This window comes from Falco naumanni, chromosome 9 (assembly GCF_017639655.2).
Source record: "Falco naumanni isolate bFalNau1 chromosome 9, bFalNau1.pat, whole genome shotgun sequence".
Classification (NCBI taxonomy): Eukaryota; Metazoa; Chordata; class Aves; order Falconiformes; family Falconidae; genus Falco; species Falco naumanni.
In genome coordinates, this window is record NC_054062.1 from 50,107,997 (window position 1) to 50,134,283 (window position 26,287).

Sequence of the window (26,287 nt, forward strand, 5' to 3'; positions counted from 1 at the left end):
CATAGGGAATGCTAAAATCCTGCTGAACCACTGATTACTGGAGACTTCTCCAGGAAAAAAAAAAAGAAAAAAAAAAATCCCTGGTAAAAGATAAAGAAAACTGAGATTTCATATTAATATCAACAGACTTTGATCGGGCAATATATCCACCAAATATTATTCCAGTATAACATTCTAAATCTTTGTCTCTGAAATGATGTGGATTGTCAGAACTTCATACATAAATTTATAAGAGACCATCTTTAATTTCATGCAAATGACAGTTCTAAATGGCCCTAGTAAAACAGTCATTGTCTTCTACTATCACAAATTTCAAACTTCTTTCGGGTTTTCATGAACTCTGAGGATTAATGATGTGCAAACTGTTCTCGTCACCCTTTCCTGCGGCCTTGCCCTTGCACTGTGTTGCTATACTGAAACATTAAGTTCCAACAAAAAAGCTGATATCAAGCAAAAGTTTTAGCAGTTTGAAATAAAATACTATATAAAGTTGAGAAATTAATTTTTTTAACATGCTCTAAATGGCCCTCTTATTTCCTAAGTAAAGATGTGTGCCATATTCGGTTCAAATTCATGATTATTTTGGAGCCCCATACATTGTAATTTGATTAATTTGTTAACTTGAGGGTTTTGCCCAGCTATCCCATTTTTGTTATACTAGTGACACTATCTGTTTCTCCCCCCTGACGGAATGGTTGAATGTTTTCCTTCAAGGTATTTTCTCAGGAGAAAAAATAGCTCCTAGAGACTTTTTCCAGAAATGCCTGTCTCCAGGAGAGAAAAGTAGGGAGCCAAAGGATTTCCCAGCTCTGCTCCTGTAACCATGCTGCCATCCTACGTATTTACTAACTGTGTAGTGATAATAAATGTGACTCAGCTAGTTCTCCACGTGGCCAGGCTGTGGTGTGAACTTATCGCGACCCAAACACGGCCATAATTTGGAACACTCCTAACTAATACATGAGTCTTAATGAGTCCATTTCCATGCTACTTGTCTCAGAATTAAAAAAGAACCTGTCAGGCCACCAAGGGCAAGGTTCTTGAAATGCATCCAGAGCTGTGACATTCTGTAGCAGTCGGGTCACAGATATAAATAGTTCAAACCAATTAAAAGTACAGAGGTTCATTTACTACGTGGGAAGCAATTCTACACCCAAGCCGCCTGCAGAGCTTCTGCGGGCTTTAGGGATGTGAATCAAACACGAGGAGGACCTCACAGGTCTTATTCTGCATCGATACAGAAACGTTGCTGGGGCCTCTCAGGGGTAAGAGAGTCAGGAACGAATGTGCTGTTGCTGATACAGGCATTCAGTTCACGCAGGCCCACTGAAAAATCACAGTCTCAAATCTTCCCATAAAGACGTTACCAAAGTTGCCCTTGGAAGTCACCACTACGTAACTAGTACCTGTACTATAGAATAGAATTACTACATGTATGGTTCAGGGTCCATACGAACATAAGCAGTTAATTCCCCTGTGTCATGGCAACAGTGAAAAACCCCCAGGCATTCAGAGATCCCCCGCGAGGGAATGTGGAACCAGCGAGTATCTGTGACTGGTCTTCAACAGGAGTGCTTAATTTTCAAAAGGAGGAAACAGATCAGTGGCAGAAATGAATGGTGCTCAGCTACCTTTCACACGCAACAGAATAGAAACAGAACAAGCCAAATTCACTACTAAGAACGTGAAAATGATAAACAAACCATGACTAAGGAATCACAGGAAACAGGAGCAAGGGTAGAGCATCCTCCTCTTTCCGATTTATCCATGGAGAGATCAAAAAAATGAAGCATTCCCTAACCACCACTCGACGCCTTTATTTCAGAATAAGCATGTTATGGTACTTCTTCATTCAGGACACCGCTGCTCAAAATATAATCGTGAGCATAAATATAAGAATCAGCTTTTAAAATCTTTCTTTTTATGTTGATGATAAATGTATCACATGAAGTAGCTGTGTCCTAGCAACAACATAACTCTTGCTAAACTCAGGCAATTGGAAAATCAGTCAAATTCAGACACAATTAAGATTAAATGTCATAACTGACAAGGTATGAAAAATACTAGGCCTTTCCAATTTAACTTTTTTTTTTATTCTTATCTCCATATCTTTTGCAATGATTCATGCAATGACATTAGTAATACACAGAAATAAATTAGAATTGACTTTGGCTAAAATATCTGAATAGTACATTAGGTCTTCTCTAAGCATGTCTGAGCGGAGTGCCCATCCTTTGCTGAACCAAATGCATGCAGCTGATACAAAGCACGCATGTACCTAGGCTCCAAATTGGTCTATTTTAGTATTTAAACTTAAGTCACATCCTAAACCTCTTTCTAGGTCTGAAGGCTCCTAATTTTGCCTTGACTGGACCTCAGTCAACCCCATTGCCAAGTCTCTGTTCATTTGCTAGTGCATGCAAAAGGCTTCTGTCTGTGCGGCATCTAAGAAAATCCTATGAGTCTGAATCCTGTCTTCCCATCCCTCCTAAATATAAGGTTTTCCATTTTCCTATAGAAAACAGAGTTGCTTCCCCTTCTATATAAACTTAAACAATCAAAATCAGTCAGCCAATTCTGGCATCAATAAAATTGTTTCTTCAAGATCCCAGAGAAAATTAAAAACTTATACATTATTCTAGAATCAGCATATTTTCAAGTCTCTTAAGTTATTAGGTTTCGTTCTACTTCTCTGCTATAGCATATTTTCCGGTAGTTTTCTCTTTAACGTGAGTTTTGTACAGCAAAGAACGTACCTCATGACCAATTTGTTCTCTCCTGTTGCTACCTGTTGTCTTCCTCTCTACCTCTTCTCTTTGAAAACATCTTTTTATTTAGGCAACTGAAAATAAGGATGTGGAGAACACACAGGAATTGCTCATGGTTGACACTATTACAGCTTTACAAATTAAGATGACCTTAAATGAGTAATGTGTCCCCTTGACCTAACCTATTCTTCCTGTATGATTTTTAGTCAGGAATTGTCATGTTGTGTCAGTTTCCTTATACTTCATTCCAGACATAATTTCCTAAGGGGAAAGACAGTTTCCTAATATCTTGTTCCAATACCAGCTGGGCACTTTACCTGGTACCTGGTGTGTGACCTCCAAGGTTAAATTTGCATATGTTAGTCCTATCAATAGTTGCACTGTCAATCACATATTTGACATTCTTTCTTTTATTGGACTGAGGTTTTATCTCCAATTTTCCTTATCTCTAGATTACAATCATCCCTTCCTAATAAATTCTGTTCTCAGAATCCCACCAGGGGTTAAAACCAGAACAAGTTTCAGCAGTCCAGCTGGGTGCATACATCATCTCCTGGCTTCTAGGGCTCACCACAGCAGCTCTGTTTTCACTAACAGCGGTTCCTGCGCAACCTTGCCATACAAGAAAGGTTTTTTTGTAGAAGATTCCTATGCATGTAGCTTACCTGGGCCTCTTTTCTCTGACATCACCTACATAAAACATACATCTGGCTCTCTAGCACTCCTTAGCCTGCCGAGAACAGCTAGAGATGGCTTCCAGGACAGAGTACTGTATGGCATACATGCTGTGTTATGTAAAGCAGGTGGCAATCACAGCAGCTTCTTGTTCCTTCTTGGGAACCACCTCACTGCATGATTCCATGCCTGTGGGGAAGCTAAGCGAGTTAATTCTGTGATCTCGGGATATCAGCAAACCCATCCACATTCAGAGTGACTGAATCCTCCCCGATTTCTTATCTTCATAGCATCAGCACTGCCTTTTAGATCTTCCAGACTGTTAATCACAACTTCTCCATTACCTTCAACATTTTCACATACACCCCACAACCCCCTCCTTTTTTTTTTTCCTTTTACCATCTCAATAGTATCAAGTTGGTTTTTTTTCCCCTATGGACCTCTTTATATTTCAGTGCTACACCTTTACCAAAGGAGTCTCTATTTCTCCCCTTTTCCCCTAAATCCTCAATAAAGGTATAAGTCCTTCTCCTTCTTCCACAAAAGACTTGCTTATACCAATTTTGCTCTCTGTCTACATCCAGTTTCTTCCCTCAGACTCTTTTGTCACTGCTCCGCCACATCGTTTCTCTACCTTTGCTCACTGAACTATTAAACAGAGAACATGACAGTCTCATTAATGAGTCTCTGCTCTGTGCCTGATATTTCCATTAGTTAACTTATGTCACACATATTTCTGCTAACAATGCGGAGTTCCAGAAGAGTCAACTAGATTCTGATCTGGCCTGTATTTAAAGTGAATTATTGATTTTTAGCCCAATGCAGATGCATTTCTGTTCAGTTACTCCCTAGATGCTTTACACTGCCAAAAGTGAAAATATCCAAACACTTTAGCACTCAAAAGCTACATTTTAGATTGTTTCTTTCACCATCAGGATGATTTTCCCCCGTGCCACCACACTATAAACCCAACATTTCACAGGTGAGCCAACGATGGCGTTCCCGAGGGGTGGCTATTAGTCAAAGAGCCTCAGCCCCGGTGGCAGTAGTTTCATTTTGGTGTTGATATGGAATTATAATCACAGCTAAAGAGACTGCCTATATCCCACGTTCCCATCTTACACATTTGCTTAACAATTGGTACTCTGACTCGTGTGAAACCTACACACAAGTCCTTTCTTGCATTCCTCCCCCAATGCTTCTAATGATGCACAAGCACTACACCATTTTTACAATCCCACAGCAGTGTCACAGTACTGCTCAAGGTGACTGTCACTAGCAGTAGCAGTCTGTTAGGTGATCCCTTTAGAGGAAGCAAGGAGGAGGAAATTGCGTCTGGCTAACGTTTAATTCCATTTTTAAGGTAAGGAGGAGCTCAAGTTGTAGACTGCAATCACTAAACCACATGGATTTCTCAAAAAATATAAAGTAACACAAGACTGTAGAATCCTGTGGGATCTGCAGTTCTTGGAGATTTCAGTTGTCACCGGCTGAATTGTCACAGACATACCTGCCCTTGCATGGTCTTCAGGAGACATGGCAAAATCCACAGGGCTGAGATCAGAGCTCAGGATCTGAGTCTCTTGCAAAACACGTTGTGCTGCAGGTAGAACACTCTGCCCATAGTCTACCTGTGTGGAAAAGCTGTACCTTTCCCTTAGTCAGAGGACTATGGGAAATCCGACAGAAGAGGGGGTTTCTCCTTTCAGTTCTCCTGCCAAAACTCGGCATGTTTTCCTGCTAGACTAAAAGCAGGTAAGGTCACATCCTGCGCCATTTCAACTCTCAGATGTTGACAGCCCGTTCAAAACCTGCCTGGTAGGGATTATCCAAATGCAAGGGATATTATGGTTTCAGCTCTGTGTGTGAATGAAAATAAGCACGAAAAATTAACTCAATAAAACTGCTACATCTTTAATTGCCTTAACAATAGGTAAGTAAACGTCATGAAAATCTACAAAACTCACCCCGGTGCAGAAAGCCTATGCAAAAATCCAGCAATGGCAAAACCCCTAAAGATGTGGTTTCGGTACACTACGTGATCTTCCACAGCCCCTCTGCTCTTGCATTGATTTTCACCCTGCTTGAACTTTGTAAATAAATGCGTAAAAAGAAACAAAGAAGAATATTTAAGATGGGAAAAGCAATCACGCTACAATAAATCTGTACGGTAATGCCAGTGCTTCTTGTGGAAGCATTCGAGAAAAGCAGATCGCTGTTCAGCCAAGTAACGCAGGACAAGGCATCCACCTCTCTGCAGACTTCTAATATCTTGAGGACAGTTTCCAAAGAGAAAGGTAATATCACTGTAGTTCTTACTTTTTTCCCAGTAAAATATATACGCTTTTGCAGAACAGGATTCACTTCTGAAGCTGTACCAACAAGTAAATTATTCACAACAGAAGAGATAAAAGACAGAACATTTCGCAGAGTGAAATATTTAGACACGTCCCCCCAGCTCTGAGAGCGTGATCACGCTCATACTAACTGGGCATACTGGGAATCAAAATGAACCTAAATTAAGTGGTACAACCTATGTATATAAAATACATAACACTGATAAAAAAGAGATCTCTCTTGTACCTACATTTCATCTTTCATGTTGAACTAGTTCAAATGAAATTAAGCATAGGTGCAATTATTCAGTGCTCTTACATTGTGCTACTTATCAATATGTGAGTGTAAAACTTCAATAAAAGAGGATGCTAAAGGGCTGCTGAGTGTATCAATATTCAACTAAATAATGTTAATAAAGCCATTAAAAGAGAATTAACAAGGGTTTACATAGGAAGCATCTCTGTTCGACATAAGGTGGCTCTTTAAACTTTTTCTAAAGGAATACTGTAAAAAGCTATTAAAATATTTATGCAATGCTTGCATTAGTTCTATTTAACGGGCATAACAGCAATAATATCAGCAGTTTAAAATGCCTCGCTTCTCAGCACCACATGATTATCCCCCAGTTATGAGAGAGAGATAAATCCCCTGTTTTAGAATTTTAATGCTTTTCATTATAAAGAGAAGATCTTCAAATCCTTCATTAAAGCTCATTGCTTCAACAAAATTGGATGCTTCCAAGTATTTGTTGAGAAATGGGTACTAGAGGCTGCTGCAGCAGGAGCATGGGCAGGAGCTTGACGCCACGGCGCTCGCCTGCTGCTCCGCGGCTCAGGTGGCCCCGGAGGAAACCTGGGTCTCACCCCAATTCTTTGTTCCTTGTGAACTCAGGCCTCGCAGGCGAACCCGACGTGGGGAGCTTAGAAAGCAAGGAAGATTATTTCATTCAAAGAGATTGTGCTGGTGCAGCAGTTCTGGGGGTTGTGGCTCCTCCTCTATTGCCGAGTAACAAAAAGCCTCCTAGGACTTGTTAAATTAGCCAATGTAATGAAGTCCAATTCTGTGTTATTTGCACAGGGACTGGAAAAGATTTCATGTTTCCATGTACATAAACAAAACCTGGCTCAGCACACGAGGGACTTGAGAGGTTTATAAAATATAAAAGACACTCACATTAATCTGTTAAACAATTCATTCTCAACCCTGCCCTTTCCTACTAAGTGAATTCATTACTTATTAAAAATATGTATTTTCTGCTGGCTCTTTTGCTCCCAGTGACTCACTGGTGGACCCCAACACCTTGGGGCTCCCCGGTGGGGGCACTGATGCTGCCCTGGGGCATGCCTGGCGGGAGGGCGAGGAGAAGGCACTGTGCTGGCAGCACAAGCGCTGGCAGAAAATGGAAGATGCAAGTATATCTCTTCCTGTTATTGCAAGGATTTGGGTCCACAACAATGTCAGTCTTGATGTAGCAAGAAGGACAGAAAGTCTTCGAGACTGCACCGTTGAACCAATTTAAATTATTAGGAGGTGTGAAAATGAAACAAATGAATTCGCCTCCTGGAGAACAAATAATAAAGCAGTCCCTCTGATGCTGCATAGACAATATGGTCTTTTTTCCCCCAGGAATTGCTAAGCTAAGGGAAAATGCTTATTTCTTGCAGAACAGCTTGGGCAAACTTTGTCAAGATAAACCCACCTTTACATTCAGGCATCTGTGACTCCCCTCAAGGAACTGTTGCTTGCAATTTGGGTGGATAGTCCTCTAAATTTGCATAAAAATCCATATTATTTTTTTTTTCAGAAATAACAGCATTTCTTATTTAAAAGGATCAAACAGGTGCTACTAAATAAAAATATCTTAACAAGAACTGGTTTTGCCTTTTTTTTTTTTTTTAAAGAAAAGATCATTCTACCAAATCACTACACTTCTGAGTTCAAAGGAAGTCAAATGCATGCCCTGCTTGAGCATTAATCCCCACAACAGTTTGGAAAGACAGGAATTTGCCACAAATTACATCCACCAAATAAAGTGGTGAAGACTTTTAAAGAAGATGCGACTCCTTTGTGAACAAAGACTGTGTTACTCTTCTACCCAAAGGCAAGTAAAAGTGAAAACAGTAACTACTTGCTTTTGATTCGTTCATTTTCAGAAGACACCAAGAGCTACCCATTTCTCCAACAAAACCAAAACATTCTTCCTATCAGATTCCCTCCTCTCCTCCCCCAAAATTTTTGTTTCAGAAGCATTTATGTTACAATTGTTGCCATTTTTTATGCTACCTCAACACTATTGCCCAGCTAATAATGTAACATTATCTACTTTGTACTGGGGGCTTTTTTTCCTGTTTATGTAGGGATAAGAGATATAGTCTGTTTTTCATTTCTTGTGTAGCCTTCAAAATACCTGCTGTTTCATGAGTTAGATTTTTATTTGTCCAACTGAAGCTGCATAAGCTATCCAATGGGTCTGTGGAACAAGTTAAACTATTGTAGCTTCCACCAATCCAATCCAATCCAATCCAATCCAATCCAATCCAATCCAATCCAATCCAATCCAATCCAATCCAATCCAATCCAATCCAATCCAATCCAATCTCCAGCTAGATTAGTTTCAAATCTAATCAAATTATGATACACCTAACAGGCACTAGCCAGTCCATAATGGGAGATTTGCCCATTTTCCAGCCAAATGCAGTGGGTCTGGACACTCTTATTTTCATCTTGAATCCTCTGCCAAGTTATCGTACAGTCATCTTTCATCCAGTGATTGCAAGAGTGTCTTTTTGAAAGCCCATATCCAGCCAGGGGACACATCTCCTACAGGAAACACTATTGCACCGGACTTGACACGTACTGCAAAGAAACAAATGTGTACGTTGAATTTATGAGTCACCCCAATACATTTATTAAGCATTAAGTTGTGCTTTTACAACTGGTCTTCATCAAAGATATCGCATCTGTTAGCCAAAGCGTCATCTTTTCTAATGACTCATAATGAAGACTCATTCCATTTAGCCTGATTTTACTGGCTCATCAGCCTCTTGTTCTCAAGGGGCTAAGCTGTTCTTTTCAGCATGTTCAACTCACATATAAGTGGCCATTAACTATACTTTCTCATTATGTAAGAATCAGCTAATCAAGACTGACCAAGAAATAACTGGTGTTGTGATTAAAGAAAGAGAGACATCTGCTTGGAATTATTCAGACTGCTGTTTCAAAACTGATAAGGCATTCAGTGCCTTAGTATTAAATTATAACAAGTATAAATGATTTCGGGGGGTGGCGGGGAGAATGTGGAGTTTGCTTTACCTATCGCTCGGAAGGGGAAGAAATGAAGAGCACAAAGCTTTCTCTCCAGCGAGGACCTCTGTTGAGGAGACAAGGCAAAACCTGACTCCAAACCGCAGAGATACAAGTCACAGAGGGAAGCAACAAAAATTCCACGCTATATTTGAGCGCCTGTATGTAATTTAAAGCAAACTATTATTTATATGATTTTCAGCAAAGACTATGTTGTAAAAATATATCTATTTCTAGTTCTTAATTCCCATTCAGGTGTTGGTTTTTTCCCTTTTTCTAAGATCCAGAATAAAAAAAAAAAACAGTCGTATCTATCAAATTCTTCTCTCATGTAAATGAGGAATCATTCTCCTGAAGTCAGTGTGCTGCATACATATATATTTCTGATTCAGTTTGACTAGGAGGCTTGCTTTATTTCTAAATGTCACATGCAACTTTTCTGAAGCCAAAAGTTGACTTATTTTGATCAGAGCACAGGAGACACATACTTCCTCTGATTCTTTCTTTTTACAGAAAAACTGTAATAAGATACAATCTTTTTATACATAAGCACTAGCAAAACACAGATACCAGAATACTAGTCAGATAAAATATGTAATGTGATAGAGACTCCATTGAAACTGAACTGTAACTGGGGCTGTAACAGAACATAACTCTTTTTTTTCCTTAGAGGAAAAAAGAGCATCAGATAGGAAAAGGACAGTGTGCTTTTACTGGACTAAACAGCACTGGCAAAGTGCAAATATGTGGGTCAGATGAAGGAACAGGCAAGCTCTGCTCTCATCCCGGGAGGACTCGGGAAGCATAAATTGCCAAGAACAGTCCCGTTCAGGGTGAGTATTTCAGTGGACTCAAATTACCTTACTCATACAAAAAGCATACTTTACACACAGCCAGGTACTCCATTTTTTTTTCAGAGCCACTTCAAATGAACAAGTAACAGGTAGTAAGATAAAAGCACAGGAATAAATTGGACCAATGTCTTGAAGGAATCTGTCTGGATTACTGAGGCCAGACATCAAAGAAGGGGTGGGGGTGGGGGAAGTGCCCTATTGCCAAGCTTATGTTTCCATATATGTATTTATTTCCTCCACACTCAGACTCTTCATATAGACTCTGCTTTTCGAATCATCCCTCTCGGCCGATATTGCAATACTTAGCGCTCATACGCTGCTTTTCATCTTCAAAATGTGAACAAATTAATCCTCAAGGCTCCGCTTGAAGGAAATTAAATAAATAAAAGCCACGAGCCCTGTTTCCAGCTGGGCAGGCGGCAGCAGGAGGTGAGCTGGCTTGGCCGGGGCTGGCAGAGCTGGGCGCGGGCACTCTGCGAGCGGGGATTTGCTCAGCGGTGCTTTCTGCCATCCTCCGCGGCCCTGAGAAACTGCTCTGTCACTTGGAAAGGAACTGACATTTTCTGGAAAGAGTCTTTAATTTAGTGTCCAGGAAAGTATCTGCTTCTCCTCTGAATCCAGCCCTATACAGAAGATTCTTGTCCTTAAGTACCTTGCATCTGGCTTTTTCTCTCTTTCTTTATTTATTTTTTCTTTTTCTTTTTCTATCCTTTTCTTTTCCCTTCTTTTTTTTTTTTTCCCCTCTCTCAAAGAGGAAAACCTTCCATAAGTAGATGCAGAGAAACAGCTGTTGCAGCAAGCAGCTCTGCAGACATGCCTGCTGCCTGAGTCACATACGCCTCTGTCAAAAAATGTAAAAGAAACCGTTACATCAGTGATGTTGAATCAGATCGTGCCCAGAGAAACATCCAGGGATCATACCCTTCTCCTGCCAATGCTGGGCATTAATTCCTTCCTATCACTGGCCCTCCTCTTTCCCTGTATTTTGTGGGATGGGATGACCAAAATGTTTTTAGAGAGGGGTCTGTGCACGCTGGCCTCCTCACCTGCATCCCTGGCAGAACAGAAAAGCTTGAAATGCTGATGGGTGCCCTACTTTATGGAAATTCATATACACCTGGAAAAAAACTCTAAAAGGAGTGGTGAAAAAGGGCAAAAAAGAGCAGAAAAGAGGAAAAAAAAAAAGAAAAAAGAAGAAAGAAAGAAGGAAGAAAGAAAAAATAAAAAAGATTAGATCAAAGTTTATTTGAAAGTTCCTGCACTCAATTCCTGACAGAGAGTTTTAAAGGAAGCTAAGGTATGAACTCTTCACAAGAACAGGATGACTAATTTCTCTTTAGCCCCTTGAGAAAATTCCTGCACTCAGTTCTTTATAAACATTTGTTCTTTTAAGGTTGCTGGGATGTAAAACCTTGTCCCAGGACCTCAAAACACAAATCACTTGGGGCAGAGTGTGGTGGGAAGAAAAAAATCTCTTCTTGGATCTTCATGTACCTAAACTCCATGATCACAGCACGGCAAGGCTGCCAAAACTTAGGATTTTACCGTGACTGTGACAATATTACCAGGGGTTTGGGTTTGGATTTTTGTTTGTTGGTTTTTTTTAAACTTACAACAGAACAGCAAAGCTTGAGGATAGGAATCTTAAGTATGACAATAAAAGAGAAGATTAAAAAGAACATCAAATACTTGCATTTTGCCTTTTTAAAAAATTTCTTTCTTTACTGTGATTTCTTTCTGGTTTGTACTGACATGGGCATGTATTGCAAGGACATGGGTTATCCTTCTCCTGCTGTTACCTCCCTTCTGTTACAGCCGCCACCCAGCTAAAATCCTAGGAGCGCAAACTCAGGGAAGGGACAATTACCTGAATGGACCACGATACAAATAGGTGCCAAGAGCAACAGCTATCTGCCCCATAGATAGTCCACCATATCAAAATACATATGTTTTACGGAAACAATAAGGTGTACCTTTTCTTTGCAGATGTGTAGTTTGTGCTTCAGGGATGCATGTGCTGTGCCCCGCCCCGTGCCTGGCGGGGATGCTGATCAGGTTCCCAGACAGGGATTATGATCAAAATGGAATTGTTCATTTTGAATAGTCCATTTCCACGTGTAACATAAAATAATGGAGAATTCATCTGAGAAACTGTACTTCAGTGTGCTCTGTATTTACTAGACCCTCTGAAAATAAATACATGGAACAGTGAACACTGTAAGCAAATTAAATAGCTGGCGTCTTTCCCTATAGACTTTTATGAAGGCAACACTGTCCTCCCTGCAAAGCTTTCAGGAGAAGCTGAGATCCCAGGAACCAAGCGTGTGCCAGCAAAATGCCACTAGATACAAAAAGAAGACAAATTCCAGATACGCTGGACCTACTGTCATGTATCTGCTCTTGTTCAAAGACATCGGACCCACCCCTGGGAGAGAGCATCAAAGTGAAAATATCTAATAGAAAATTCATTAAAAGCAGGTTTAGCCTCAATTTTGACTTGAAAACTCATTTACAATCCTTCCTGTGTTTCTGAAGCCAGAAAGCAATATCCAAGAATGTTGCTGAAAAGTACGAGAATCCTCGTGATTTTGGCCTGGTATCTGTACATGCGTTGTGGATTGGGGACCAAACATCGCGGGTAACCATGAGGTACATGGCGATGCAAAGCAAAATTCAGTGTTTCCCGTTTGCTGCCACTGAAACGCTGCTCACTCTTGTTAGAAACAAATCAAAAAAACCTCAACAAACAAAAGCAATCTGAAACCTGCCTACGCAGCAGATAGCAGAAGCATGTGAGGAACACCCAGGAGGTTTGTGAGCAAAGCCTGGGTCCAGCTGGCTGCACCCAGACTTCGCCTGCCAACCTGCAAACAGCCCTGCGCTGCTGGCTGCGTGGCCATCTCTCCTCCGCACAATGCTCCTGCGCCACGTGGGCTGGCGTGGGACTATCAGTGGGAGATTACGAGGTTTCCAGAAAGTCCTTTCTATCTCTTGTCTCTCCCGATTATTTATTTTACAGTCCTAGATGATTACATTTTGCCTGCATGTTCGTTATCGTGGCAATCAAGCCGAGTCCAGCCCACCGGCGGGAGGGGGGAGCACACGTTGCTGACAGCCAGCTCTCCTCCCCGACCTCGCTGCAGAGCGGTGTCAACCTGAAATGCTGAAATCCTCCCATTCTGCGGTACAAAGGCAGGTTAAAACACAGTTCTGAAAATATAGTATTTCTACTGCTGCCATACACGTAGAGGACGAAATCTGAAGCAGGCACTTCTTTATTAAGTTTATTGCACCAGCAAGTACATTTCCCTCTCCATTATTGTTATATATTTAATTGGAAGGTACAGCTCTAGGGTTGCTCTGTCTGACAGACACTGAACAAGCAAAACCTTGTGTTAACTCAGTTCAAAGCTGTCAGCCGATGGAGCTCTGGAAACTGCTATACTCAGAAAAACATTCGTGCAGAGAAAACTGCCTGTCCTACTCAGCACTCTAATTCTTCTGCATGCTCGAGAACAAGGCTTGTCGCTCTGCGGCACGTACAGAAATGTTGAACTTCCCCATATCTCAGTTTTCGTACCTGAGTAAGGGGATTTTCCTCCCAGTCCTTCAGATATGCCGAGGCTGCAGGGCAAGAACAGAGCAGCGCTGGCTCTCCTGACCCCACGTACTCCCCCGGACCCTGGGGCTGGGCTGTGGGTGGGACAGAGCCCTCCCTGCTCTCCAGGGGACTTGGCACAGCCCCATTGCCCCACTGCTTTACGGGGCATGGGGAGAGAAGCAGCTTGACTGTGTTAGAGATTATGACATTTGGTCACAAGGTCTCCAGAATACAAATTCCAGTCCTTTTATCTGCACCACTTCCAGCATATTATATCAGTGTATAAATATCTTCTCTCGTTGTTCCTTTCTTTTGGTGTATTTATGTAAGGAGAGAGAAAACAGATCCAGAAAGCATCAATTTCTCCCCTGGTGGAGCTGAACCCTTTCACTGCAACACACAGCTCCAAAATGACACAGGCACGGGTCAGCCCCAGCCACACAACCTTGACTACCATCGCTAACACCAACCTATGCTAATACCCAATGACAGACCAAATCTTGGTATCTTGGTGCCCACACTAAATATGCCATCCTTATACCACAAAGCTAGAGCAAATCCCTGTACCCTTAGAGCCATGGATTGACACCGTCGTTACTGTAGCTGTGGCACCTGAATCTTCACATTTCAATGTGGTGGAGACCGTTTGACTGTTACCATTACAGAAGGGGAAAACTGTTACTCGCATCAAAGTGAAACTTTTATTTCAATTAAAGTGAAATCCCAACTGTCAGCTCATGCTGAAATGCTGCAGTGCAGCTGCCAGCTCCAGCATTTGCAGATAAACCAGTCAGAGGTCACAGTGTTTTGGCTAAGTTACAGTACAGAATTATAATAGCAAGTATATTCTGACAGGTCCCATTTCTCTGTTGGGTATTTGTTTAGATTTGTTTCCTCTATCTGTATTTCAAGCCATTGATTGTATACAAGCGTGTCAATTCATTAACAAATTTTGTCAGCTATTTTCTTTGGCACTGGAAATGGGTTGTTTCCCTGCTAAATTAATGCAGCTAGAATGTCACTTGCACACCAATCAGGGCTCCTATTCAGAAAGGTCAGGCAGAAAAGAAGAGAAAACTGCTACTTTTCTTTTAACCAAAGAATACAAAAGATTTCTGAACACTAAAGCCTCATTGGAACAGGTCACATTAGCACCGTGCATGAAGACGCCCACTGCCTGCTTTTCGGACCGAGGGAATTACTGCTGGATCCTCCTTTGCCCTGGAGCTGAGCTTTCCAAGTGACCTCCACTACCAGACCATTACATCCCAATACAGCCCTGGTATTGTGCCTCCATGTAGGAGTGGTAACTCTGCAAGGGAGAAAGGCGGAGGTGCTCTAAACTTCTGGAGATCTCTGGGATCCTAGGGGATTTACAAGATGGGGCCTGGGGTGGATTTTGCCTCCTGATTAAAAAAAAAATAAAAAATACTGAGGGAATAAAAGGCAGCAATCTAACCTCATATATTTCCTTTTTCATATTGCTTTGTTAAAGGCTGTATTATGAACCTGATGAAAAAGTGTGTAAAGTGATGGGGCAATGAACACTGAACTCCACTTCTCGAAAATACTCGAGCGTTTTCTCTCCATTTCCACGGTCCCCTGGGCACTGCCAATGGCCCATCCACCACAGCCGCACTGATGGCACCCTCACTGCTCCCTCTGCAAAGCTGGTCACTGAGGTCCTGCCAGAAGGAAACTCTCCAGGACACACCTGAGGTGCTGCCCACGTCCATGTCCTCAGGGCAAAACCATCCTGCCTCCACACTTGCCCTCACACGCTCTTGGTTTATCTCAGTTTTTTATCTTTACCTGCCATAGACTCAGGTATGCACAGGAGTCAGCCTTGAAAAAGCTCTCTAACATCTGTTCAAAGTTATATTTCTTTGACATCCATAATTATGACCTTTGTCAGCAAATCATTTAAGCATGAAATTAATTTGGAAAATAAGTAATTTCGCTGACTTTACCTGGATTACTTATATGTTTAAAGTTAAAAGAACACTTAAGTACTTTGCTGTATACAGACCGATTTCTGACAGAGTGTAAAATGTTTCCAGTTGAAGAAAAACAGCCAGTAGTCACATACCGTTCCGCTCTCCAACTCAGATTTAATCTTTCAGGGGGTTTGTTTCATTTACACAATGGTAAGCCTACTTTCCTCTAAAACCAACCTGCTGCAATCAACTTTAAAGGGATTTATATGTGCACATATTACTGTCCCTTGCACAACAGAAGTGCATCAGTATTATTGATGTAATGCACATCAGTACAGTCAGCTGCTCTGAAGAGTGGTTTATTTTGCAGCTGATCGATGATTTTGCTGATTCTGGAAATCCCTCCATACGACAAGTGTTTCTAAAACACTTAAAGTACTACAGAGCTTAAGGTTCTCAAGAGTGCAATCATATTTTGCAACTAAATCATCGTAAGAAATGTACTCACAATGTAAGCTTGCTAGCAGGTCTTCCACAATTGAAAAATTGAATTCACAGCAAATGATTTTGTTTTTGCAATCACAAATGTGCAATGCCTGAAAATTAATCACTAAAATATTTAATGAATATGTACAAAAGTAATCGTAACAGCTGGAAACCATAAAGAAGACTTCAAACCCTAAACTGTGAAATTAGGTACCAGTAACTCTTCCAGGAGTAACTTATAACATCTTGCCCAGTACATACGAACACATCTTGCTGAGTCTAAATATCAGAAAACACCAAACTGACATTAAATATTTCCATAGATAACAGATGGTTTAACACATCAGTCCCCACTTGGGGTTGCCTAATGCATCTGAATCATGTTTTGAAATATAACTCAAGGTTTGGAAAATCTCTAAGGTTTTCAATAAATGGAGTTTAATGTCAAGACTACTCAAAGCAGCTGTTTCTACTAACCATGGAAAATCACATCCAGTTTTTTTGCATGACCCAATGCAGAAATTATGTAATTTAGGGGTCCCATACACCTCCACCCCCACCATTCTCCAAGGAATAACATGCTTTACATGGAACTACAGTAAAATAACAGCACACATATCAGAGCTTCATATGTGTTGTCACTTATTACTCGAGAAAAGATGTTTGTGTTTAGCACTCTACTTCTGCCTAAAGCATGTTGATCTAATGGCTACTCCAATGCTCAGCATCAATGCTTTCAAGATATTTAAGATGCATGTTTCATGCCAACATCAGGAAGATGGAGCAGGCTGGAGGAGACAGGGTCTGTATGCACATCTGCTGGTCTTCTCCGCAGCCTTGGAGACGTGGGCAGAAACTGCAACGCGGGAACATTGCTCCCTTCTCCAGGTATGCAATGGCCTTCTCACACCTCTCAAATCCATAATCTACCTTAGGTCCAATCTGGCCCACTGCCACCAGCTGTTATCCTGCTCTGCAGAAATGCATTCTCTCATTTCTCTCCTGGACCTTATTTTTCACTCCACGAACCTGCGGTCCCCCCGGCCCTGGCGGCAGCAGCGCCGTGTGCGCTGCCTGTTCCATGCCCCACATGACTCACCTCCTCTGCTGGGCTGGCCTCTCCATGCCAGTGACAAAATGCCCGGCACCGTCACTCCAGACAGAAGAAATGCAACCACCAGCTTCCACGGGCAGGCACAGAGGCCTCGATACTGTTTGCCCCGGGGAGCACGGAGCAGTCATGCAGACTGATGCACTCTGTTATGTACAGAAACAGGCAACAAATAGACAACCCCCCACAGCCACTGAAGCAATTTCTGCACGGACTTGCAACACTCAGACCATTATTTCTTCTGAAAAATCAAAGTCAGTAATACCAGAGAAAAGGGAGAAATGATTCTGCAAAACCATGACCAACTTTTTCTGTGGTTTGGGATCTATGAACTGCCTCATGTGCTACGCGGGGCAAACACGGGCAAGGCTGATCGTGCCGTTTTACAACACTACCTAGTAGTTCCTGCTAAGATGAGGAACCTCATGTTGTTAACACCATACACAACTCTTCTAGAATGCAAATCTTCTGGTGGACATCCCACCACAGAGATAGGAAAGCTGAAAAGTAATCATTGATAAATACTATATTTCTTAAGGAGCGGATCTCAGCGTCTCCGAATCTGGTTAGGCAAACAGATGCTTATGGAGTTAATTTACTGTACTTTCCTGTCCTGCTTCTAAAAGGGGTGGAGACTGTATCTTACAGTTTTCTAAATCCAACTTTATTACAGGTACAAGAGAGTTTGGTATGTTCAGCAAGGCCTGTATTAGCAGTTTTATGTTCTTTTAATCGCTGACATGGAATGTAAATAGTTTCCTCAATTGCCACATACTTCCCATTCCTGAAGGAAGGCACACCCTTTGACAAAGATTAAAAGAATATAAAGTTAAATCCCTGTTTACTAAAGGAATTAAATTCTCCTGCAGTTACTGAAACAGAGCATGGGGATCCACATACCCTTCAAGGATAGGAAATGAACAACTAAGGAGCATTAAAAATAATGTAAATAAAGCTCAAGTTTTGGGCCTGATGTTGAATAATAAAGTGGACTGGATTTTATCACAGCTGGGTAATGTTAAGAGTTCATCCAAAAGACTGGAAATAAAAATTGTTTTCCTACAGAGGACTGAAGAGGTGCCCCATCATTTTCCATTGCAGCTGTCCATCACCAGCCTGAGGCAGCACGTACCGGGCCTCCCTTGGACATTTGCTTTCACATGCACATTCCTTCCTCTTAACACATAAAGCTGCGCCGCTTACATCTATGGTCTCTATTACAGTAAAAAAATACCTCTGCTGCTTTTATTTCACAGCAGGGAAATGTACAGAACACACAGATCCTTGCTAACATTTATAAAAAGTTTTCCCTACGTTGACAGTGATCTTTGGTTTTCCTTTGACGAGCAGCACATAGCCGTCCTGATCTGGATCCTCACAATGTATTCTGGAGATGCTCTTAAAGGAAAAGGAGTTGAACAGTTGAGAAGGTAGACTAAGACTTTGATGACTTTGGTTCCATTTGTCACGTACTTCCAGAGAACTGACTTAATTTCTGTATGGCTCTGTACCCCTTTGTACTGCTCTGTAAAAACTCTGTGGGACCACCTCCAAAGCAGCCCCCACTGTCCTGCTCCGAAAGCTTATGGACACCAGCAGGAGTTGCCAAGGGCACATGGGAGAAGATGCAATATTTATGGCTCACAAATAAGGGCTCAAGCTAAGCTTTGGTCACAAGCCTCGTGAAAAGCGCAAACATCCCATCCAGCCCCTCGCCAGCAAACCCAGAGAGCTCCCACTTCAAAGTCCAGCAGGGAGTAAGCCCAAACCCTTGACTCATCATCCCTAAGCAGATGCCTACAGCCACTGCACGGAGGCAACCATGAACCATGATCGTGGGCAGCATTAGGAAGGATGAGCTCAGCATTAGGAAGGATGAGCTCCCCAAAAGACTTTCCAAAGACTGTAGGAGTTTCCATGTAACTGTAAATAAAAGGTCTTACCACAGGAAAGGAGGTCAAACCCAAATCAAATAAAAATAATGATCAACAGGAAAACACTGAGAGGCAACATGCCCATTTTCAGTCCCACATAAATGCAGATGATCATAGAGTTTCTTGCTCTATAAGCAGTGTGCAAATACACTCCAAACTGGAACAAAGAGCTGTTGTTAGGGGCCTGTTCCATAAAGGGACCGGTAGCAAACTTGGCCCCGGGTTACTTTTAAACCATCAATTTTAAAATTATAACCCTTCTCTCAGAACCTCCAGTACAAAGTGAACGTGCAACAAGGGTACTTACTCATTCCTCTCCAGATTGATGACTAGATGTTTGCTTTCTGCTTGTATTACAAACTGCAGCAGCGCTGGGTGATTCTGAAAAAGGAAAACAGGAGTTGGCTGCGTCCAAACCCAGAGCCCATCACCCCGCACCCAGCTCTGCCAGGCAGGGGACACGTGTTTGTCACTGCAGGATCAGGCCCTGCTGGGGAAGAGCAAGCAGCTACAAAGAGAAGTGTTCGTGGTGCGGCAGCTCAGCGCGAGCAAACACCAAGAGGTGGCACAGGGCTGCAGGATTTCACACCCGGTCCTCCAGACATCACCGTGTGCCCTGAAGCAATTGCATCACTTGCAGCTTTGCACATCAGAGTGCAGCTTGCCTGGGAAGATAAGCGTTAGTGGTGCAGGACACATCAGTTCAGGAGACATCTGAGACAGTTTTGAGTTTTCTCTTTTTCCTCTCCATATAATAGCATACCTACATTAAACACTAATATCTTATTAATGCTCAATCTTGTTGTGCTATTTTTATAAAGTGAGGTACAGATAATCAGGCTGGGGCTTTGCATGACCGTTTTCAGTTTAAGATATCTATGTTCAAAGCTTTAATACCCTGCATTAAGAGCAGACCTGTAGTGCTGTGATCACCGTCAGCAGGGTGGCTCTAATAGAAACGCTTTTTCCCTGAAGGCTGAGTATGCTCAGCATTCACATGTAGAACTGCACATGTGATCATGGAAACTAAACATAATGTACAGTCATGCTGAACTATTTTTTCCCTATAAACAGCTAAATATTTTAATATGTGTTTTAAACTTTTCATAAGGTATTAGGAAGTTTTAGCTTAAAAAAATAGAAGAACTGGTGTTGGAGCAATTAAAAATATGGTCAACAGTATTATCAAGCATCTCTGTGAGAACAATAGACAAGGTATTTGTATGCATACAAGTATTTAAGAGAATTTTCTAAACAAGACATCAACAGCAGGGCACACGGAAATCCCAGTTGCACTCCAGCATGGAGCAGGGATCAGGACAGCTGGATTGCATTTTCAGCACCCTGATGACTGTGTGCAATCTTCATATTGCCATTCCCCTGACTGTAAAACAACCTTTTTTTTTTTTTTTTTTTTTTTTGCCATCTCAAGCATTCGAAGGTAAATCCACTATTTTTTGGAAGCTGTGAAGGAGCATCAGGAAGGTCTGGTGAGCCATTTGCCCGCAGAGGCAGGAGGGAGCGCAGGCTCCAACATCTGTTTGCAGAAAGAGGCAGTGCACCTATACGGGCTCTTGCAACTGTACCTCAAACGAGACGACACAGTGTACGATATGCTAGTTAACCTTCATCCAAAAGACTGAACTCCCATACATTTTAAGACTGTTTACACTTAACTTACATTTCATTAAACAAACTTACTGGTTTGCGAGACAGTATTTCCTTGTTTTGAAATTCCAACAGTAGCTCAATATATCAGTTGTTCCTCTGTGCACTCAATATGCTTTTCTGAAGATTTATGTCAGCCAGTTGCAGTAGTGAAGCAGGATAATTTTAGGGTTATAGTATTTAATTGATTTCTTGAGAAATGTGTCTGAATTTGCGACTGCTTACAGCGGTGCCTTGATGGAGCCCCGGCTGCGTGACAGTCAGAGCACCCCGCCCATGAAATGCAATGGTTTTTAAATTATTTGGAAAATTGTAGATGTTTATTAAAAAGTGAAATTGTGAGGAGGACGTCGTAGACTAAACAAAATTACAATTTTGTTATAATAAAAAATAGCTGACAACTCCCCAGTGCTCTCAGACATTATTAAGCACAGATTGTGACTGACATACCATCACTTTCTTCTAAGTGTCCTGCCCCACTGCTCAGGCAAACCCAAACATGTTTTTTCCTCTCCCCGTGCAAAACAGCAACAATATTGAAATTCTGCATCTACGTAAACTTTTCAGAAACCAGATCCTGCTGCAATGCTAAATAAATGCTTCAGACTATCCTTGGCATTCAGCAAACACATGGGAGTCATTTATTGGCATGAATATTTAGGAGTGTTGATTACCACTTTAATATTAGTGCATTGGTTCCAAACCCCGTAAGATATACATACTATAGGGTTCTGAGAGAGTAAGATACAATTAGTTCAATATAATACAGTAAAGAATGAAGATATTGCAGTAGCACAAATGGATTCTTTTCAGCGAAAGGTCCTCTGTTAATATGCAAATGATAACTATGTTTATTCATGAGCTCACAGTGGTACTTACTTGAAAGTCAGTTGATGTTAGTAAGCTGTAAAGTTAAAAAAGCAGCTGCAGAAGAAAACAGACTGTCACAAGACAAAAACGTATCTGGGAGAACTCCTAAAGCTGAAACTTCTCTATTGAGCACAACACTGTCCCCAGTTAGGATGCTGGACTGCTTTGTATGGCACACAGGTTCAAATTCTTGCTTTACCATAGATTTTTCTTTCAAACAAACAGCTCATTTCCTTGTTTGCCATCTGGAAAGAGATGAAACTATATTTTTTCTTATTCTGACTGGCAGTCCTAAGCATAAATCCAGTAAAAATCACACGCTGCTCGGGTGGTATAGTGATTGGAAACACATAGGAACTTAAAATGATACAATTCTAATGTGAAAGAAAAATAAATATCATTCAGAAAGGGTGGGTTAGGTCTGAGGGGTGGGTGGGGGTTGTCTCCCTTTTTTTAATGTATACACTTGTGAGATGAACTCAGATCTTTTACTTTTTTTGCAGCAGCGGTGGAGCCTTCCCTAAAGTATTTGCACAGTTCTGCTACAAGACCTCAAAAGCTCATTTTGAATCTCATGAAGCACTGTAATACTCTCCCCTTACAATCAATATTTTCAAAACTGAGTATCAAGATGAAACAGGAATCACTATAAATACAGATATTAGATTGCTCATTTATATTTTCTCTTTAGAATAATCGAAAAAGCACATACTATTCTGCTCAGAACATTTCAGAAAGAACCACTTGTTATAAGCCTTTCTTAAGAACCACAAAAAATAATTTCCATGCTGATACCAGCACTTATTCCCACATCGATCCCTTTAAAATTATCAAATATGAAAGTAAAGTGAACCTTATGAAGGTAGCATTATTTAAACCATAATGATTGATTTTGCATGGTTCCACCTTCTTTTGTCTACACTGATGTTTCTAGTTCTTTCTACTCTTCAGCTACGGTTTGATGCTTTCTTTTTGGCAATGTTTTTGTGGCATAAGAGAAGATTTCATCAGTGCACGCAAACTTTTCCCTGATATCCTAAGAGGCAGCACTGACTGCAGGATAATTGAAGTAGTAGTCTCCCTAAATTTTCCCTCTTATTTAGGGGATTTACTTTCAAAATCTACATCAAATTGTATCAGCCGAAGAGGAAAAGCATTTTTCCCATTAATTTGCTCCTTGCTTGTTTGCTTGCTGAGGGACATCGGTTTGAATTGCTAGAAGTGAAACTTAATATTCTGAAGGAAATTAGTGAAAACACTAAGTTAAGGCTAAGCAAGAATGCTCTCTGATAAAACAAATAAAAAAATGAATAAAGCACTACTTGAACAACTGGAAGCTGGTGAGTCAGCAGCCTGTTTCTGAGTCAGAGAAGCTCTCTTGTTTTCTTACAATGGAGCTGAAATCACCACGCGCTAGTAAAACTAGTTTAAATAGTACAAGTTTTTTTAATTACTGTTAAACTTTTTCTCTTTTTAATCACACCGACCTAGAGATATTAATACAGAAAAAGAAAAGACAGGATGGCTTGGGATTAAGGGCTTCCCCTGTGAACCTGGAGGTGGTGTTGGGAGCCCAGCTCTACCATGGACTTGTGTAGTGGCTTAGGGACAGCTGTGTTTCATTGTGGGAACAGCAAACCCTCCAGCTGAGCCAACAAGTAGCACCTCAGCTCTTCCTGGGCTTCGCTTTCCCTTTCCACCTCTTTCTTCCAACCTGCCTCTGCAAAATGGACATGGCAAGAGCTTTCATCCTCCTGTCTTTGTCTACTCAGCATGCAAACTGTTTGAAAGGCATGCTTCCTAAACACGGAGGTGAGCAAACAGGCACCTTCCTTCTGGTAAAGACATCAAGGCATTTCAAGAACAGTGGCTCAAAAATAGCAATAATACTTTTTTTCCTTTAGTTGCTCATGTTTTATCACACCACCATGAGTACCAAGTCTCAGTAGCAGATTTTGAACTCATACTTTCCGGGACTGCTTTTGAATAATAACCATATGATAGCCTTAAAAAAAACCCAAAAAACAAAAAAACAAATAAATCTGGTTTTATGCCTGAAATACTAGTAGCTGTCCATTTGGAGTACATTTGTTCACCTTGGTGGGATGCCCATTCTGGAATTTGAATACAAAGTTGTTGTCACTGAGCATATTTTTCTGCACAGTAATCTAGGAAAAAGTCTTAATCATTACTGGATCATCTCTTCCCTTGGGCTGTGGAGCTGGCAGCACTGTGATCACACTGTGGTGCTCTGAGTTTTTCCCCTGATACTGGCTGTTGAGATTGGTATAGAGTACTTCATGTCATTTCTTATTACATTTGAAGAGACAGAAAACTGATTAAGTGCACAGTCCTAATACATTTATCTTTGTAAATTCCTCTCTATAAAAGATGAAAGATTTTACTGGATTAAGATACATGAGTTAGACCAGCACGTATAGATTTAAATAAATAAATAATAAAAAAAGATTCTAGCAATTACATAATAAAAATAAACAGAAAAATCTGTGGGCAAGGGGAAGAGTGTAAATAAACATTAATTCATTTGGAAAGAGAAATGCATTGTGAGCTGTATCAGATGTCCAAACCCAGTATTTGAGAACAGAGATCAGCACAAGACACAGAACCAAAAGGGATGACTCTGCTTCTCTGGTTTCAAGGTTTTAAATTATATCCTAACATGGTAGACTGAAATAGGCAGGTTTGTTTAATCCAACAAAGTGGTTTCTAGCCCCTCCAGAGCTGCTATTAACTTCACTAAAGCCAACTTTGCAACAGGGTCAACTTTGCCTGTGGTTGACTTACACCCGTGAACTGCTTGTTACATGCCAGACCACAGTTCACGTGAACTGTCCTGACAGGTCACTGGTGGAACACTCCTAGCCTGAAATGGGTCAAAATCGGCAAGATAGTAAGGAGAAAAAAAAATTAGAAGAACTATAGATTGCAATTAGTTGTATGCAACAAGGCTTGTTACATTTAACATGGGGCAAATATGAAAACACAGCAAAAACTCATGGACTGTCATATTTAATAATTAGTTGCTTGGACTTCAGATTGAAGCAAGAGAAATAACGTCATCAGTGAGAAGCAGAGGAGAAAGAAGAGATTCTAGAAGCCACTCCAGCCTTGCACAAAGCTTATCATCACTGTACCGGACCATGACAACAAAGTACCATTTTCCCATAGGATGCATAAAGAACACAGAGACGCAAGCAGTGTGCAGTTTATTTTGACCCCTACACAAAGCCAGCCGAGCTGTGATACGGACGCGGTTGTGGCTGGTAGCTTAGCACAGTGTTGTACAAGGCAGGTGGGTGCAGAAGCAAATCCATGCTTGTTTATGAAAACAGGGAGGGGAGTAGTGAAACCAGAATATGTTTCTGAAACTTCAGCAGGTGTTTAGAACGAAACTAAATGCATGTGAGTTCATTCACGCAGAAATTACCTACTCACATGGCCAAAGACAGCCGACGAGGACTGCTGCCTTTAGGTTACCTGTTTTCCCCCAGCGTTAACACACATCAAACCAGACTTGATGATGTGATAGTCAAAGTACTCTCCCAGGGGATAATTCAGGAGTATTTTTTAAACCATGCAAAAAGGACCAACATTTACTCGAAGGATAAAACCCTATTTACATTCCCCTGTATGTTCCTGAAAACAGAAATTCCAACACAAAAAAAGTGAGGGTCATAAGATTATGTTAGCTCTTAAGCATAGCTCTGGAAATGAAGGACTTTTGAGATATATCAGATAGTTACATTCCACCAAATCTAGATGCTTTTTCTCATATCTGAAGAGCTAACATCAGGAATTAGAAATTGCATAACTGACGAAAGAATACATTAATTCCAGTAGGGATAAATGCTATGCCATTTTCTGCTATCTATATGAAAAAAATACCCCACCTCCCACTCCCCTTTATTTATCACACACTGACCTTCTGTGTCGGTGCTTTCACAAGCTAAAAGGTATGTTTATAGGTATCATATTTTTGGTCTGGTATTACTCCTCTTCTATCCGTAATACACAAAACTGGGAAATCTATAAGAAATAAAGCCACCTAGGGAATCTTACCATGATAACTGGAATTCAATCCAACAAATGCAAGCTGTCTACAAAGAATATACATTTAAGGTAATTACAATGAGCAACAAATACTATAAATTGCATGCACTGCTTTTAAATCAATAAGTATTTCTTCTTTTACTTTGGGCTTTAGTTTAGAAGTGAACACAAGAGGCTATGTTTCTTGCAAACACCTCCAAAACCAAGTGATATTTCATGCGGGCATGAAAAGTATAAACATTTAATTCATATTGTTTTGCAAGTTCCTGAGGGCAGCGAATTCAGCTGTGCTTTCCTTACTGTCAAATGACAAGCATGTATCCCTGTGGCTGTATATAATGAGTAGCAACAAAGAGAACAGAATATTTTGCAGTTGGTTGGTTGTTTTGGTTTTTTGTGTTTTGGTTTTTTGGGGTTTTTTTGTTGTTGTTGTTTGTTTGTTTATTTTTTTTAAATGGCGTAGCAAAGAATCAGAGCCCCTTAACAAATTGGCTGAGCCACTCCAACAACGTAGGAAACCAACGACCTTCTAAGTTTGTTCCCAACTTTAAAATAAAGTGATTCTTTGAAAACAGAATCATCATATTCTTCTCCTTGCTGATGGTAGAAATAGATGCAAGATTCTTCTATCAGGAAGGCACTGTTTCTAACCCAAATTTCTTTTTCTACACA

At 40.9% G+C, this 26,287-nt stretch overlaps 1 protein-coding gene across 1 annotated transcript in view; it reads right to left on the reverse strand.

Moving 5' to 3' along the window:
- The window catches only part of ADAM12 (ADAM metallopeptidase domain 12), a 187,631-nt gene that overhangs the window by 120,403 nt on the left and 40,941 nt on the right, over positions 1-26,287 (reverse strand). The window contains 1 exon segment of the mRNA XM_040607235.1: positions 19,314-19,387. Coding sequence (XP_040463169.1) covers positions 19,314-19,387 — 74 coding nt within the window.